This window comes from Choloepus didactylus, chromosome 9 (genome assembly GCF_015220235.1).
Source record: "Choloepus didactylus isolate mChoDid1 chromosome 9, mChoDid1.pri, whole genome shotgun sequence".
Taxonomy (NCBI): Eukaryota; Metazoa; Chordata; class Mammalia; order Pilosa; family Megalonychidae; genus Choloepus; species Choloepus didactylus.
The window spans coordinates 39,911,204-39,928,942 of record NC_051315.1 but is presented as its reverse complement, the minus strand read 5'-3'; the positions used below and the strand labels follow the sequence as shown (position 1 = coordinate 39,928,942).

At 38.3% G+C, this 17,739-nt stretch overlaps 1 protein-coding gene across 1 annotated transcript in view; it reads left to right on the top strand.

The window, feature by feature from the left end:
* Positions 1-17,739, top strand: part of NEB (nebulin) — a 243,548-nt gene that overhangs the window by 20,157 nt on the left and 205,652 nt on the right. Inside the window, 13 exon segments of the mRNA XM_037849798.1 lie at positions 569-676; positions 3,303-3,419; positions 5,039-5,143; positions 5,227-5,334; positions 5,431-5,535; positions 5,971-6,069; positions 7,043-7,147; positions 8,075-8,182; positions 14,046-14,159; positions 15,340-15,441; positions 15,535-15,642; positions 15,730-15,834; positions 16,837-16,935. Of these exon segments, the coding sequence (XP_037705726.1) occupies positions 569-676; positions 3,303-3,419; positions 5,039-5,143; positions 5,227-5,334; positions 5,431-5,535; positions 5,971-6,069; positions 7,043-7,147; positions 8,075-8,182; positions 14,046-14,159; positions 15,340-15,441; positions 15,535-15,642; positions 15,730-15,834; positions 16,837-16,935 (1,383 nt within the window).

The window sequence follows — 17,739 nt, the reverse complement described above, 5'->3', positions numbered from 1 at the left end:
GACAAGACCTGGTGTGGAGTTCCTGTTAATATAGACATCCCATAATCTCTCCTTCTTTTTGAGAAACAATAATTCTGTCAAATTCCATTATTTCTGCTTCAATTTCTGCAGAAGCAATATGGGGACACCCTTTTATTAACGGCAAAGTATAGTTAGTACAGGTTTCAAAGGTAGTTCATGTTAACGGGGAACTTTTAAATTTATTCTTTGCCTGGGAAACCAAAACTGTATATTTCTGCAACTGATTAATTTTGTTTCTTCCTAGGTTCTCCTCACTGGAAAACATAAGTCTTATTTTATTTTCCTTTCTTCTAGAGTTCTTGGCACCTGGCCTTCAAGAACTCTTTCTTGGTGGCTATCTTTCATCCTATTTAAATTGTTCCGAATCTCTCTTAATTTGCCAATCATTTTTGCAGTGCCCCCATGTTCTCTAATTGTGATCTGACCTGCTTAAGTCACAGGGAATGTGGCTTGGGGTAACTTCTTCAGATGCCCTGTGCTCCCCCATGTGAAACCCTTATGCAGTTTGTTCCCACAGCAGCTCTCCGTTACATGTAATGTTTTACAGAGGAAATACCAAGAAGACTTTGAGAACATGAAAGACCAGATTTACTTCATGCAGACTGAAACGCCAGAGTACAAAGTGAATAAAAAAGCTGGGGTGGCAGCTAGCAAGGTACGGGGAGATTGTCCCATTTACTTTGAAGATTTTAGGGTGGGTGAATTTCTTACTGCTCTTGTATATAAAGGGAATATAATAGGGCTTTGGAGGCACTGCCAGGGTTGAGACCCAGAGGATGGATCCCAGGCATTTGAGTTTCACAGTTTCACAAAAGAAGATTAGAATTAAAAAAAGAAAAAAAGAATTTTGGATTATAATAGGGCTACCATTAAAAAAATTTTTTTTTTGCCACATATGGGCATTAACAACAGCCAAATAACACCTTCAATATTTCATAGAATAAAGGGCCTTTTGATACCCAGAAATAGAAGGGCAATAATCTCAGACAGAAAGAAAGGACCTCTCTGTCTTTCCAAGAAAGGGCAATTGACAGCCTCATATGAAAATAGATATTCCCAGACCCGACATTGTTATTATTTTTCTTATTTTCCCATTGACTGGTAAAAACCTGGTTACAGACAAGACACATGAATCCATGGACTGCTGTGGGGAGTGTCTCGTATAAAACATTTCCTCAAATGCTCTGTAGGGTGACTCTGGTAAATTGACTGACTGCCTGGAATTCTAAAGCAAATGGTCATTAGAAAGAACATAAACTGCCAAGCCAAGCAGACTTGGTTCTGATCCTGGCCATGGCTCTGCCAGAGCAGTGAAAGCAGGTAGATTGTTTGGGAAGCACTTGCAGTATCCAGGTGTGAGACAGCTCAGGTGATTAGAAGTATCTTGAAAGTAGAGTCAATACAATTTGCTGATGGACTGGATATGGAGATAAGTTTATATCTGAGTAGCTAGATGGCTGGGACTTCCCTTTACTGAGACAGGGAATACCGTGGAAGGAGCAGGGTTTTTGTTGTGTATGTGGTTTGCTTTGTTTTGTTTTGTTTTGGAGGGTTGACAGATGCTCAGTTTAAAACATGCTAACTATAGATGTCTTTTAGGCATCTAAGTGGGAATATCAAGTGGTCAGTTGATTATATGAGTCAGAAGTTTTCAGGGAAGGTATTGGGAAGGTATAAATTTGGGATTCATCAGCATATGGATGTTATTTAATGTCGGGTGATTAGAGGTCATCAAGAGAGTGAGCAGAGATAGAAAAACTCCAAGGGCTAAATCCATGTGAAGAGATCGGCAGGATGAGGTAGGAGCAAAATCAGGAGAGAGTGGTATTTTGGGAAGCAAGTGAAGAGAAGGGAATGATCAACTGTGTCAAATGTTTCTGAAATGGATTTAGCAATGTATGGGCTCTGATGACATTGACAAGAACAATTTGGTTGAGAAGTGATGGCTAAAATATAATTGTAGAGGGATTAAGAGTAAAATGAGAAGACAGAAATTGAAGACTGAAAGTGCATTCAACTCTCTCAAGGTATTTTCCCATAAAGGGAAGAAGAAAATGGGGCAGTAGCTGATGGACAAATGGGTAAAGACGGGATATTTTAAGATAGGAAAATCCCATGTAGAGGGAAAATTTTATCATGTAGGAGGAGACGAGAATGGCTGGAGTGATGTCCTTGAGTAGGTTAAAGGGGAAGAGAGCTGGGGCTTAAGAGGAGGGTTTTGCTTTGCCACAAGCTCTGACATTTCATCCACAGAACAGGAGAGAAGGCAGAATATCCCAGGTACAGGTAGGGGCATAGTAGGATTTGTCGAATTTCCTTTGTGGTTGTTTCTAGTTTTCAAGGAAGCATATACTTCTATAAGGTAGGAAGTTTGTCTCGGGCTTCCATTCCTGTGGTGTATCCCCTGGGAATCCTTTGAGTGAGCTGTAGATGTGGTGCCTCTATGTTTCGGTTGTGTATCTCCTGCTTTTGGAGATGAAGCTGATGGGCTTTGTTTTCTGAGGTTCTTAAATGTTGGTAAATTATCTAGAATTCCTTGAACTTGTCTATATTCTAGGGCTATATTGGGGATCATGGTCAGAACCAGGGTCATTTTCTTGTTCTACCCACTGTGGACACGACACTGGGAGGGGCATTTGGACCCCACTTACCACTTCTGCCATAGCAGGAATTAAATGTGCAAAATAGAAGGGGTGGGTGGAAAAGGTGAGGTTGCTACATGCATGCTGCATCTAATTCCTTCCTCCTTCAACTGCCTGCGTGTTACATATGCACGTGCTCACACGCAGTCACAGATGAGGTATAAAGAGGTTGGTTGGTGATGCTACTAACTTCCTTTCTTAAAAAAATATGTTGGCAGATTAGCAGCTGGAGATTAAGAGCTGGGTAAAGGTTTGGGAACAACAGATATCTGGGACATGATATGTTGTTATTATTTGTCTCTCTTCCCCCTACCATTTATGTATCTCTCTCTCTCCTTGAGGGCAGGGACCATATGTTACTTTTTTCTTCTATCTGTCTCAGAGCCAGGCTCATAATAATGACACCCTCTGGATATTTTTGAATAAATAAATGAATGGGAAGAAAAGCTCTCCTGGAAATGTGTGCAGTTTTTCTGCTGCTGTTATGATTTACTATGAGTATTCTGTTTATAAAATATCAAGCTTCCATTTGTCTAAAGAGGAAATTGATTTGTGGAACTATGTTATAACAGCCATAAGAGAGACAAGGGGCAAAAAAAACCTGGAGAGTTACTTTATCATTTTATTTCACTCCCGCAGGTAAAATACAAAGAAGACTATGAAAAGAATAAAGGAAAGGCAGATTACAATGTACTTCCTGCTACAGAGAACCCACTGCTAAGGCAGCTGAAGGCGGCAGGAAACGCCCTAAGTGATGTAAGTATATTCTTCTCAAAAAGTGTTTTTAAAGCCTTAACTGCAAGAGAGATGGCATTTTTCACCTTCTGTAATGACTATACACATACATAACAAAAAAACTTTAAGGCTATGGTGGAGCAGTGTCACTGGAACTAGAGGCATTAGTGCCTCTGAGTGTACTGTGTTTCAACTGGGGTGAGGGGTGGGCTGTGGATTTAGTTGAGTGGGCAGGAAAATCCTCATTTGCTTGTAGGCTCTGGGGGCCTAAGCCTGTGTGGGCAAAGAGCACATTGTGGGAGATGTGTTGTGATTTTGAAGAAGCAGACAGAGACTTCAAAAGAGAAGCAAGAGAGAGAGAAGGATGAAGCTGCATCAGCTTCCTGCCCTTAGGTTCCCTAGTGCCCTGTGTTCTACAGCTTCTCTCCCCCACTTCTGCCATTTTCTATTCAGAGCTTGGCCCCAGAGCTCATCATTTGCAGACAACAGGGCTTAAAAGATGATTCCTTAAGTCTTCCCAGGAATTTCTTCTGGGAATTGTTAAGAGCTTATCTAAGCAATTAAATTTAAAATAGATTAGGTAAATGAGAACTGGGCCTGACATTAAAAGACTTAATAGCCTAAGACCACTTTGGTTGTATGTATGTAAAGAGATTGATGGTACATTGGTTGAGTTTTTCTTTTATGGCTATGGATGCTAGCCTTAAGGTTTTCTAATACTCAAGGATTGTATGTAGTTCACTGTGTGGGTGACTTATCTTTTTATTTGTCCCTTGAATTAAGTCAGCACACTAGAAATGTGTGCATGTGATTGGGAGTGGGGTGGATAAATGGCAGGTGAGAGGGTAAAGGTGGATCTAAGCAGCTCTGCTGGGAAATCAATGCCAAGTACTTCTCTTGCTTCCTAAGGAAGATCGTCTTTATCAAACATACAAAAGCCCAGGTTCTAATCTACTTTGTTGATAATGGCAGGGATATAAAAATATTGTAAATGAATAGCACTGTTGACATTTTCAAAACCCAACATGAAAAAGCAACAATGGTTCTCTTTATCACTGTGCATTTAAAACCAATAGTTGTTCATAGTTACTGTTAGAGCTGAAGATAAACCCTAGCAGAGAAGAGCTGTTGGTAGATTCAAGATTTGAATTCTCATATATGCCTCATTTTTAAGACTAATTGTTTCTATAATAAGGGATTTTTCCTTGGCAAAAGGAAGAAGAGAGAATGTGTGTTTCTCAACTTATTACTAAATTCTTTTATTAGGATTTTTTTTTTTAAAACAAACAAACAAACTTGCTGTTGCTCAAAAGTTTCCTGTTTGTTGTGGCACCGTCAGAGGGGGATGATCACGTGGGTTGAGTGGTGGAAATGGTGGACGATTCAGAAATACCCAAGAATCTCCTCAATATGTGCGAGGCAACATATGGATTGCTTAATTGCTTGAAAGGCTTTGCAATAATCACTAATAGAAAAAATTTACAATTCGTGACACCCAATGTTTGATTGTCAGTTTTGAAGACAGTTGGCAAGTCATAGCTTTTATCTTCTTCTTTTGTTTAGTGCTGGAAAATACAACTGTTATAATCAGTGTGGGAGTGGCAGGAATTGACTTTCTCTGATTTATTTTTCTTTGACAGAAATTATACAAAGAAAACTATGAAAAGACAAAGGCAAAGAGCATAAATTACTGTGAGACACCCAAATTTCAACTTGATACAGTTCTGCAGAACTTCAGTAGTGATGTAAGCATTCCAACCAACAGTCCTTTCCTGGAAAACACCCATCACATCACCAATTAATAAATGAAATATGTTTTTTTTTTCAGAAAAAATATAAAGATTCCTACTTAAAGAATATTTTGGGACATTACGTAGGCAGCTATGAGGATCCATATCACACACACTGCATGAAAGTCGCAGCTGAAACCAGTGATGTAAGTTCTGAGACAATTATTTGACTTTCCAAATAGCACATTATTAGGACATGACTACAATGGTACATCCTTGTATCTGACTTCTTTTCCTCATAGAAAAATTACAAAGCAGAATATGAAGAGGACAGAGGCAAAGGTTTCTTCCCTCAGACCATAACAAAAGAATATGAAACAATCAAGAAACTAGATCAGTGTAAAGATGTAAGTCTGTAGCATGAACTTGGAACGTTATACCCTCCACGGCATCTAGTGCTCAGGATGGGGTTTTAACATTTTGACCCTTTTACATAAAAGTTTAACCAAGGAAATTGTAAGAAATAAAATTTATCTTGTAGTAAATACACTATTTTTTCCTGTTTACATCATGCGTTTCAAGAGCTAATTCTTACTTAATCTTCCCAAAGAAAAGTTATGGGGAATATGAAGATAATGGAAAAGTTTCTTATACAGATGTAAGAGAATCTCTCAAAGAAACTGCAATCTAGAGCCTAGTTAGCAAAGCAATAGATGTTTTATTAACTGCAGGTTTGTTTTCTTTGGGAATTGGGGTGGGGAAATCCTACTAGGTTGGTCTATAGGCCAACTTGGATTTGACAAGTAATACTGCAAAACCAAATTCCTTTTCTCCCTCACCAGCACACCTACAAAGTCCATCCGGATAAGACAAAATTCACTCAAGTTCCTGACTCTCCTGTTCTGGTGCAAGCCCAAGTCAATTCCAAACAACTGAGTGATGTAAGTTTCTCTAAATATGCAAGAAATCCAATTATGAGAGAAAACATCTCATAACTCTAAACATAAAATCCAATGACTGGTCACATTTGTTTTTAAAGGCTATGTGTGTTTTAGCAAGCTTAACTTGGACGTATCTATTATCACCTGAAATATCTTCCTGTTTGTTGCCTCTCATCTTCTTGGGTGTTAACGCTTACAGTGAAATGATTATATGAGGGAAACTAATTTGGCTTAATGTATTGTAAAGAGCATGAATTCTTGAGTCAGACAGAACTAGATTCCAATTCCAGCTCTGTCATTTATGACCTGGTGACTTAGCAAATTATTTAACCTCTCTATGCCTCATAGTTCTCTTTTATAATTTTGAAGATTAAAAAGGAGATATTTGCATGGTACACAACCTGGCAAAGAGCAGGTATTTAGTACATGGGATTTCTTTCACTTGAAAAAGACTTTTAGAAAATGGAGTCTTTGAGACAAACTTTATCATATGACATTTTAAATATGAATTTCCCAAATTGTATTGAACTCTAAAAAAAAAAAAAGGTAGCCTGAGTAAATTTATGGCTAGAAATGGAAGCTTCAATTAAGAGTATCCAAAAAACCATAATGTATATAAGAGGACACATAACCAGATTTGTTAGGAAAATAATAAGTGAGCATTGACAATGAAAAGGAAGAAAGGGCAGTGTCACTCTCAGAATCCACAGGGCCAGTTGTGATATACATGTAAGGGAATGACTGCGGAAGAGCTACCTCATTGCATTCCCGCCCTGCCACGGGGGCAGATGTGTAACTGCTGTGAAATGCCCGGCACTCGGGTTATAAAAAATGAGGGTGGTCTGGCCAAGCTCTGGAGCTGTTTTTCGATTTCAACAATTTTGTCAGGTATTCCACAGAATGCATCACACAAGTTTTTGTGTCTTGGAACAATTCTTCTGAATTGATTGGTGTCTCTCTCTGTCTCTTTCAGCTAAATTACAAAGCGAAACATGAAAGCGAAAAGTTTAAATGCCATATACCCCCAGACACTCCTGCATTTATTCAGCACAGAGTCAACGCCTATAACCTGAGTGATGTAAGTTCCTAATGCAATATGCCTTGAGATAGACTAACAACTTGTGATTTTATTTTCAAATTGCATCATTGAATAAATACTTCATTGTTAAAGATGAGAAGAACAATTAATGCTTCTATCGTGTTCCCAGGTCTTGGCCAATTTTATTATTTAAATTCACATTTACAAATGAGTACATCCCTTTTTAAAGGACCTTCACACAAATAGACGATCTTAATATATTCTTAACAAACTCCCAAAAATGCTACTGTCTTCATGTATGTTTTATTACAAATCTTAATGTTAGATCTTTTTAGACATAAATTCACTAATTCCATACTATAATTAATTTTCTTTCAGGATCTGTTTTCTTTTAGATACAATTCTATTTTATTTATTCTCCAGGCCTGTGGTTTCCCTTATTTCACACAAATGATACTTATTTCTACATGTCAGAGAATTTGCACTTAGGAAAACGTTCTGGAAAGTCAAATTATAATTGGGGTGGGTCTTGATTTCTTCAACAATTCTACAAATGCATACTAATACTAACAGGCATCAATGACTATTTAATGACTCATGAAATAGCCTTTGCAGAGGGTTTAGATATCAAAGCAAAGTGGTGCATTTATATCCATAAAAAGTAAGTTACCTGTAGACTATTTGTGCCAATCTATAGAACATTTAGTCTTAGGAATCAAATATTAGTATGATAATGAGAATTTAGTTGATATGATGAAATACCCAGATAGGGAGTAGAAAAGGCTGATCTTGAAGAATTACGAGCTCTAGCTTGGGGAGAATTATCTAAAACATGCATGACTTCCTGGACAATGAAAATAATCTCTTTTATATCAAGACAAGGTATAGATTTAGTAATTAGTCTTTCAAATGGGATCACATACATGTCACTTTTGTCAATTCCTCTGCTGAAATTTTCCTGTCCAGAATATTTATAAGGAAGACTGGGAGAAGAGCAAAGCTAAGAAGTTTGACATTAAGGTGGATGCCATCCCCCTGCTGGCCGCCAAGGCCAACAGCAGGAACGCCAGCGATGTGAGTGTGGCCAGGGGCCCGGGGCAGGGGTGGCGGGACGGCTCCTGGAGATGGGGCCTGGCACGGGGCTGTCTCTGCAGGTCTTGTACAAGAAAGACTATGAGAAGAGCAGAGGGAAAATGATTGGCGCCCTGAGCATTGAAGACGATCCTAAGATGCTGCAGTCTCTGAAGACGGCCAGAAACCAGAGTGATGTGAGTGTCTCAGTAAATCACGCTTATTTTCAGATATGGCTGCACTTGTTTAATATACCCTTGGAAGGAGTGTCAGCCTAACTGAAATCTCAGATTGTGGGTCAAAAATCAAACATAAATGCCTTGGTGGTTAAAGACGATTAAGTTCCTCAATCTTATTTAGGTCTCTACACTTTGGAGCTCCAGAATGCCATCTGTTTCATTTAAAAAACAACAACAACAATGTCCTCATAATACTATTTTCTATATTGTTCTTATTTTAGAAACGAGCTCAATATCTCAGTATGTATAAATACATGTATATGTTCACATATATATTTATTCACCTGATTTAAGGAAGTTTTCAAAATACATACAGAAAGATAAAGGGCAAGAGGTGAGACAATTAGCCTGAGAAAAACAAAGTAGGAAAATTTAGATGAACTATATGCTCAAAAGCAAATAATTTTATTTTGAAAATATTAAAAAGTATTGATCATGCTGCAGAGGCCTTAAAATACTTATCAAAAAGAAAGAAGAACCTCTGCAGAAAAATCTTTTCTAAATCAAAGTAAACAAAACAACACAACACAAAATCACTCAATGTAATGTACAAATATTTTTGTGTTGAGTACATTTTTGAATTTCTGTATGGGAAAATGGAAAGAGTATAAGGAAATGTTAACAAACAATAACACAGAGAAAACCATCTTTTTATGTATTACTGCTACAAGTAAAAGATAGGTGTTAATAACCAAAGCCACCTTCCAGGCTGTTGTAAAATGGGTTTGATCAAGTGCTGACTGAATACTTTTCTAAGACAATGCCTAATGATTGTTGGTCCACCTTATACCTCATACTGCATTTTGCAGAAACACAAAAAAATCACTTTCCTTCAAACATGTCCAAATGGAAACAATTATTTTAAGACGAAACCTTTTTAGAATGGCAGCGTTGGTTTGCTGTAACTTATTCAGTATCAGAAATATTAGGACAAGTAAGATAAACATTTTTATCATTATTAGCATACTAGATTATAGAATACATCAGCCCTTATGATATTTGTTCTGCTTTTCAATTTTGTGGCGAACGCTGAAAAATGCAAAAGTTTCCCTTCAGCTAAAGTACAGGAATCAAATGAATAGTTATCTGTTCATGCAATATTTCTCTTTGACTTCTTTCTTTAATTTTCATTTTCCTTGGACAGAGACTATACAAGGAAAACTATGAGAAGACAAAGGCAAAGAGCATAAATTACTGTGAGACCCCAAAATATCAACTTGATACTCTGCTGAAGAACTTCAGTGAGGTTTGGATGGGCTTCATTTCTCCTGCAGTTTGAGGTTACTTTTGAGGGTTGATGTATAACTGCCAAACTGAGCTACATGTGTTTCTGTTTCAGGCTAAATATAAAGACTCATATGTAAAGAATATTTTGGGACATTATGTGGGCAGCTTTGAAGACCCGTATCAAACACACTGCATGAAAGTTGCGGCTCAAAACAGTGACGTAAGTTTGGAGACAATTGTTCATGCCTCACAGTGACATTGCTTGGGAACATTGACAGTGGTGATCTATTTTTGTTCCTTCTCATTATAGAAAAGTTACAAAGCAGAATACGAGGAAGATAAAGGGAAATGCTACTTCCCTCAGACAATAACACAAGAATATGAAGCAATCAAGAAGCTAGACAAGTGTAAAGATGTAAGTCAGCTGACCTGAATTCTTGGAATGGGTTTGGGATTCTTGTGACATCTAGTGGTTTAGCAGGAGTTTTAATGTTAGCATCCAATGGTTAGAAGGAGTTATTAAATTTTACATTTTGTGTTTTCTTGGGTACAGGAACTCATCATTATTCCAAATAGACTTTGTTTCAGAATTTACTCCAGAACTAAAACATATTGCCATTGTTTGTATAATCATGGATTACAGAGGAAAGGGAGGACATGAGGTTTGTAAGAGATAGGTGTTCCTTAATTCAGTAAATTCATACTGAGAGGCTGGCATGTGCTGGGCACTGTCCTTGGTGCTGAGAAGCAACTGGGACCAAGGCAGACGTGGTTACCTGTCCTGGAGTGCACCTTGTAGTGAGGGAGACAGTTCATAAAGGGAGAACAAAACCAGGAAAGATATCATGCAATGATAAGATGATGATACAGAATTAAATGATGACATGAAATAGAGTGACTGGATGGGTATTTACATGGGGGGACAAGGAAGGTCTAAGGCAGGAATGGTCCGGCCATGCAAATCAGGGAAGAGCTGCAGAAAGCACAGCCAAAGGAGAGAAGAAGCCTGGTGCAGTCAAGAAATCGAAAGGTACCTAAAACTGTTGAATTGTAATGCAGGAGTCTAGATACTTGATGATGATTGTATAATTATATACCTTTTATCATGCAACTGTGTGATTATGGAAACCTTGTGGCTGACACTCCCTGGATCTAGAGTATGGGCAGATGAGTAATAAAATAAACACTGTATATATATGCATACACACACACACACACACAAACATACACACACATATATATATAAACAATAGGGAGGTTTAAGGTATATGGGGTGTTTTGGGTTTCTTTTTATTTTTATTTTATTATTTTGATTTTTTGGGGGGTTGTAATGCAAATATTCTAAAATGATTGTGGTGATGAATACACAACTACATGATGATTCTGTGAGCCAGTGATTGTATACTTTGGATGGATTACATGATGTATGAATATATCTCAATAAAATTACATTAAAAAATTGAAAGGATGAGGCAGCTGGATCATGCTGGGCAGGAGAGTAGTAGGAGGTAAAATATAGAAGAAAACAGAAGAAGTGGATCATGTAGGACCTGTAAGCCAAGGTACAGTTTAGAGTAAATGTTAGTGCAGTGGAGAGCCAGAGTAGGGCTTAATCAGAGGAAAGATTAATCTGGTTGGAGCATGGCAGCAGGGAGACCAGTTTAGGGGCAACTTCAGGAAAGGGGAGTGGGAGGTGAGGAAGGAAGTGAGAACATATGAATCAAGTTTCCAGGAACAAAACAAACTCTGTATTTGGGTGGAAGCTTTTTTATGTTAGTGTGTATGTGAATGAAAATAGAAAGATGTGTTATAAAATTTCATTAAGGAACATCTTCTTTTCTAGCATACCTATAAAGTTCACCCAGATAAGACCAAATTCACGGCTGTCCCTGACTCTCCTGTACTGTTGCAAGCTCAGCTCAACACGAAACATCTTAGTGATGTAAGTGCCTTGATTTATGCAAGGGTGGGTTATATGGAATGGCTTGCTTCTTCAGAAGGTAAGCATTAAAAATGCTCAATTCCTCGTGCATTCAATCATCATCCCAATAATGTCATTGTTCAATATTCAATAAAATACAAATGAAGCTGTTAGATTGAATTGTAGCCTCATGAAAATGGGGTTAGATAATAAAAGTAGCTAATATTTCTTCAAGGAGTCAATGATTTATATTAGCAGCTGGTAATTAGTCAGTAATTATTAGCAACTGCCTTACTTATTAAAATCTGTCATGAAAAATAATGCACACTGAGTCTTCATGCCAACTCAATAAAGAGCAACAACAAAACATCCACTTGGGTAGGTAACAGGGAAGTATTTCTCATTCTTGGGTTTGCTAAAAAAGACTTCAAGCAAAGGGAGCAGAGAAATAAGAAAGATATCAGGCAATGACAAAAAATTAATGTAAGATGATGACACAGAATCAAGTAGGATGATGTGGGAGAGGTGAGTGAAGGGCACTTTTCACTGGAGGGTCAAGAAGGACCAAGGCAGGAATGGTCCAGCCAGGCCAGCCAGAGGGGAGCAGCAGGGCTGCTCAGAGGTCCACGTGTGTGTGGCTCTCATGGGATGCCTGCCTAAATGCAGGTTCTAATTCAGTTTGTCTAGGGTGGGAACCAGTATTCTGGCTTTCTAATAACCCCCCAAGTGAATCTGACACTACTGGTCCGTGGACCACACTTTGAGTAGGAAGTTGTTCCCACAGCTAAATCTTGAAGAGTGACACACCCTTCAATATAGGGAAGTGAATGTATACAGTTTATCCTCCTATAAAGCCTCCTTTGGTGACAAGAAATAGCACATATGCATTAGAAAGGGGATTGTATCTATATAATCCAGAAGTCCCATTAGTTCATATGCAACTTTTCCTAGCTTGTTAATATTTTGTGTACCAAGAACAAGCAGCTAAACACTAGTGATACTGACTTTGCTGATTTCAGCAAGAAACAGAGGAATACCATCTTGTACATGCTCACTCATCGCATGCTCTTTTTCTTGGCTGAAGTAAACCAAGGGCTCTGTCTCAGAGGTGCTTGTTGTTCAGCCCTCCTCAAGTTTGTGGACTTTACCATTAACTCCAAAATGCAGCAGCCTCATTCCTTCCTTACATTCCCTTCTTTCTAGCTAACATTTCCTTTTAAAGTTTTTACAATAAAGCCCTCTATTTAGTGTTTTTTATTCAGTAAGCAATTACATATCCTTTTAACCTTGCTAGTGATTTATTTAGCATTACTATTGCTGGTTAGTTCTCTGATTGCAGAGTTTCATGGGTTGCACATTGTCACACCCTCAAAGTACAGCCTAGGACTGTCAATCAGACAGGCTTCTGCAGTTACATTGTGATAGTGTTGACAAAATGGCAACTGAAAGCATGGTCATTCCATATGCCCTGAAAGAGGGAGTGAGTCTAGGCGTTGTGTGGTTCCTCAACTGGATTAAGTATCTCTCTGGACCATTTTTTCAAAAATGGTATTAATGGTTTACTATATACACCTTCCAACATAAATACAAGAAAGTTTGAACCATGAACTCTCTGGTAACCTCTCCTTTTTTTCAGATGAATTACAAAGCAAAACATGAAAGTGAGAAGTTCAAGTGCAACATCCCAGCAGATGCTCCCCAGTTTATCCAACACAGAGTCAATGCCTATAACCTGAGTGATGTAAGTACCAAAGCCATAGAAGCCCACGCTGTGTGTCCTTGGAAAGAGGCAACATTACAGGTCATTAAAAAGACTGGATTAGCAGTTGTCCAAATCAATAACAACTTAGATTACCAGGGCATAAGTGGCACATTTATGGCACAAGTGAACTCATTTTTACTTAGTTATCCAATATCTCTTCCACAGTCTTTGACCTGTTAGATAGCTTCTGTCAATTATACCTGTTAGTCCCTAGATTTTACAAGATATATCCTATGAAAATGTCACAGTCTGCTTTCTCAAGGTGGTTATTTTTTAGCTTATCTTCTGTGCATCATGATAGCAGGGTCTTTAGAAAGTACACAGAACTTTAGAAAGAGCATAGTATGCTTAATTTTGGTAAGATGAGAAGTTGGATGATAGATCAATAGTTATTTTTCCATTGGGTAAATATAGAATTTTCAGGTGAAATAATTCCAAATATGCAGAATTCCTCTTTCAAATTTCTTTATTCAATTAATTGGTAATAGAAGTTGTTCTTAAACTCATTTGCTGAAATTTTCCTGTGCAGAATGTTTACAAGCACGACTGGGAGAAGAGCAAAGCTAAGAAGTTTGACATTAAGGTGGATGCCATCCCCCTGCTGGCCGCCAAGGCCAACAGCAGGAACGCCAGCGACGTGAGTGTGGCCAGGGGCCCGGGGCAGGGGTGGTGGGACGGCTGCTGGAGATGGGGCCTGGCACGGGGCTGTCTCTGCAGGTCTTGTACAAGAAAGACTATGAGAAGAGCAGAGGGAAAATGATTGGCGCCCTGAGCATTGAAGACGATCCCAAGATGCTGCACTCTCTGAAGACGGCCAGAAACCAGAGTGATGTGAGTGTCTCAGTAGATCAGGCTTATTTTCAGATGTGGCTGCACCTGCTGTTTAATATATCCCTGGAAGGAGTGTCAGCCTAACTGAAATCTCAAATTGTGGGTGAAAAATGGAACATGATGCCTTTGTAGTTAAGGAAGATTAACTTCCTCAGTCTTTTCTCGGTCTCTATACTTCGAACTCCAGTGAATATTGTAAGAGAATCCTAAATCTCCTTAATGCCATCTGTTTTATTTTTAAAAATGTGCTTGCAATGTCATTTTTTGTAGTTTTTCTTAGAAACATTCTCAATATCTCTGTATAAAGGTATGTATATTTGCACGTGTGTGTTTAATGAACTATTTTAAGGTAGTTTGCCAAAATACAGAAAAAAGGCAGGTTAGAAAATTAGTCTGAAAAAAATGATGTAGGAAAATTTAGATGAAGCATAAGCTCAAAAGCAAACAATTTCATGTTGAAAAGTTAGAAAATATTGATAACACTTTAATGGCCTTAAAATACTTATCAAAGAAATAAAACTCTTTACAAAATTTCTTCTCTAATTCAAAGCAACAACAACCAACAAAACAAACCGCTATGTCACATACAAGTATTTTGTCTTTCAGTTTATTTCTGATTTTCAATAAGGGAGAATAAAAAGAGAATGTGTATAAATGTGTGAAAAATGCAATAAAACAGAGAAAATCATCGTTTTGAAATTGCTGTGTTCATAACCAGCACATGTTCATAACCAAAGCCCCCTTCCAGGGGTGTTGAGAACTGTGTTTTCATCAAAGGCTGAACTGAATGCTTTTCTAGGATGTGCCTAAATATCTTCAGTCTGTCTTATACCTCATACAGCATTTTGCAGAGAAAATTAAAAAAAATCACTTTTCTTCAAACATGAACAAATGGAAACAATTATTTTAAGATAATATATTAGACAGCAGCATTGATAATGGTAACTTCTTCACTCTGAGAAATATTAGGACAAGTAACAAACATATTTACTGTTATTACCAGGATTGTAGAAGACCTCAGCACTTAAAATATTCATTCGGCTTTTCAGTTTTGTGGAGAATGCTGTAAAATGCAAAATCTGTCCCTTTGGTCAAAGTATAGGAATCACATGAATGCTTTTTGCCCCATGAGATATTTTTCTCTTGATTTCTTTCTATAATTTTCTTTTTCCTTGGACAGAGACTATACAGGGAAAACTATGAGAAGACAAAGGCAAAGAGCGTGAATTACTGTGAGACCCCGAAATATCAACTTGATACTCTGCTGAAGAACTTCAGCGAGGTTTGGATGGGCATCATTTCTCCTGGGGTTTGAAGTTGCTTTTGAGGGTTGATGTATGACTGTCAAACCGAGTTACATGTGTTTCTGTTTCAGGCTAAATATAAAGACTCATATGTAAAGAATATTTTGGGACATTATGTGGGCAGCTTTGAAGACCCGTATCAAACACACTGCATGAAAGTTGCGGCTCAAAACAGTGATGTAAGTTTGGAGACAATCATTCATGCCTCACAGTGACGGTGCTTGGGAATATTGACAGTGGTGATCTATTTTTGTTCCTTCTCCTAGAAAAGTTACAAAGCAGAATACGAGGAAGATAAAGGGAAATGCTACTTCCCTCAGACAATAACACAAGAATATGAAGCAATCAAGAAGCTAGACAAGTGTAAAGATGTAAGTCAGCTGACCTGAATTCTTGGAATGGGTTTGGGATTCTTGTGACATCTAGTGGTTTAGCAGGAGTTTCAATGTTAACATCCGGTGTTCAGAAGGAGTTATTAAATTTTGCATTTTGGTTTTTTGGGTAGAATGAAGGAACTCATCATTATTGCAAAGAAGACTTTTTTTCAGAATTACTCCGTAGTTAAACATATTTCCGTTAGGTTATATAATCATGGATTACAGAGGAAAAGGAGGATATAGAGGTTTGTAAGAGATAGATGTTTCTTCACTCAGTAAACTCATACTGGAGTCTAGCATGCACTGGGCACTGTCCTTGGTGCTGGCAAATAGCAGGAAAAAAGGTTTCTGTGGTTACCTGTCCTGGAGTGCACATTGCAGTGAGAGAGATAGTTCACAAAGGGAGAGCAAAAACAAAAAAGATATCAGGCAATGAATGATAAGGTGATGATACAGAATTAAAAGATGGTGACATGAAATGTAGTGACCAGATGGGTATTTACGTGAGGGAACGAGGAAAGCCTAAGGCAGAAATGGTCCAGCCATGCCAATCAGGGAAGAGCTGCAGGAAGCACAGCCCAAGGAGGGAACAAGCCTTGTGCAGTCAAGAAATTGAAAGGATGAGGCAGCTGGATCATGCTGGGCAGGAGAAGAGTAGGAGGAGGTGAAGTATAGGAGACAACAGAGGAAACTGTTCATTTAGGACCTACAAGCCAAGGTACAGTTTAGAGTAAATATTAGTGCATTGGCAAGCCAGAGTAGGGCTTAATCAGAGGAAAGATTAATCTGGTTGGAGCATGGCAGCAGGGAGACTAGTTTAGGGGCAACTTCAGGAAAGTGGAGTGGGAGATGGGGAAGAAAGTGAGAATTTATGAATGAAATTTTCAGGAACAAAGCAAACTGTATTGGGCTGGGAGTTTTTTATGTCAGTGTGTAGGTGAACGAAACTATAAAGATGTGTTGTGAAATTTCATTAAGGAACATCTTCTTTTCTAGCATACCTACAAAGTTCATCCAGATAAGACCAAGTTCACGGCCGTCACTGACTCTCCTGTACTGTTGCAAGCTCAGCTCAACACAAAACATCTTAGTGATGTAAGTGCCTTGATATTGCAAGGGTTGGTTACCCAGAATGGCTTGCTACTTTAAAATATAAGCATTTAAACACTCAATTCTTCATGTGCTTGTGTATGGTCCCAATAATTTTTTTTTCGGGATTTCTTTGATAAAATGCAAATCGAGCTGTTGGATTGAATTGTAGCCTCATAAAAATGGAGTTAGATAATGAAAATAGCTAATATTCCTTCATGAGTTACTGATTTTTATTAGTGACTGGTAATTAATCACTAATTATTAGTGACCACCTTATTCATTGAGATCTGTTGCCAAAAATAATGCTCACTAAAACTTCATGCCAACCTCAAAGAACAACAACCAGAAGTCATCACTTGGGTAGGTAAAAGGGAAACATTTGTCATTCTCGATTTTGTTGACAAAGACTATTAAACAAAAGGAGAAGAGAAACAAGAAAGATATCAGGCAATGATAAGAAAACTAATGTAGGATGACAATACAGAACCAAGTGGGATGATGTGGGAGAGGTGAGTGAAGGGGCACTTTACATTGGAGGGTCAAGTAGGACCAAGGCAGGAATGGTCCAGCCAGGCCAGTCAGAGGGGAGCAGCAGGGCTGCTCAGAGGTCCACGTGCGTGCGGCTCTCATGGGATGCCTGCCTAAATGCAAGTTCTAATTCATTTGGGATGGGACCCAGTATTCTGGCTTTCTATTTCTCCCAGGTGATGCCAACACTACTGGTTGGTGAACCACAGTTTGGTAGAAAGGTACTCACACAGCTAAATCCTGAAGAATGACACACCTTCAATATAAGAAAGTAAAATA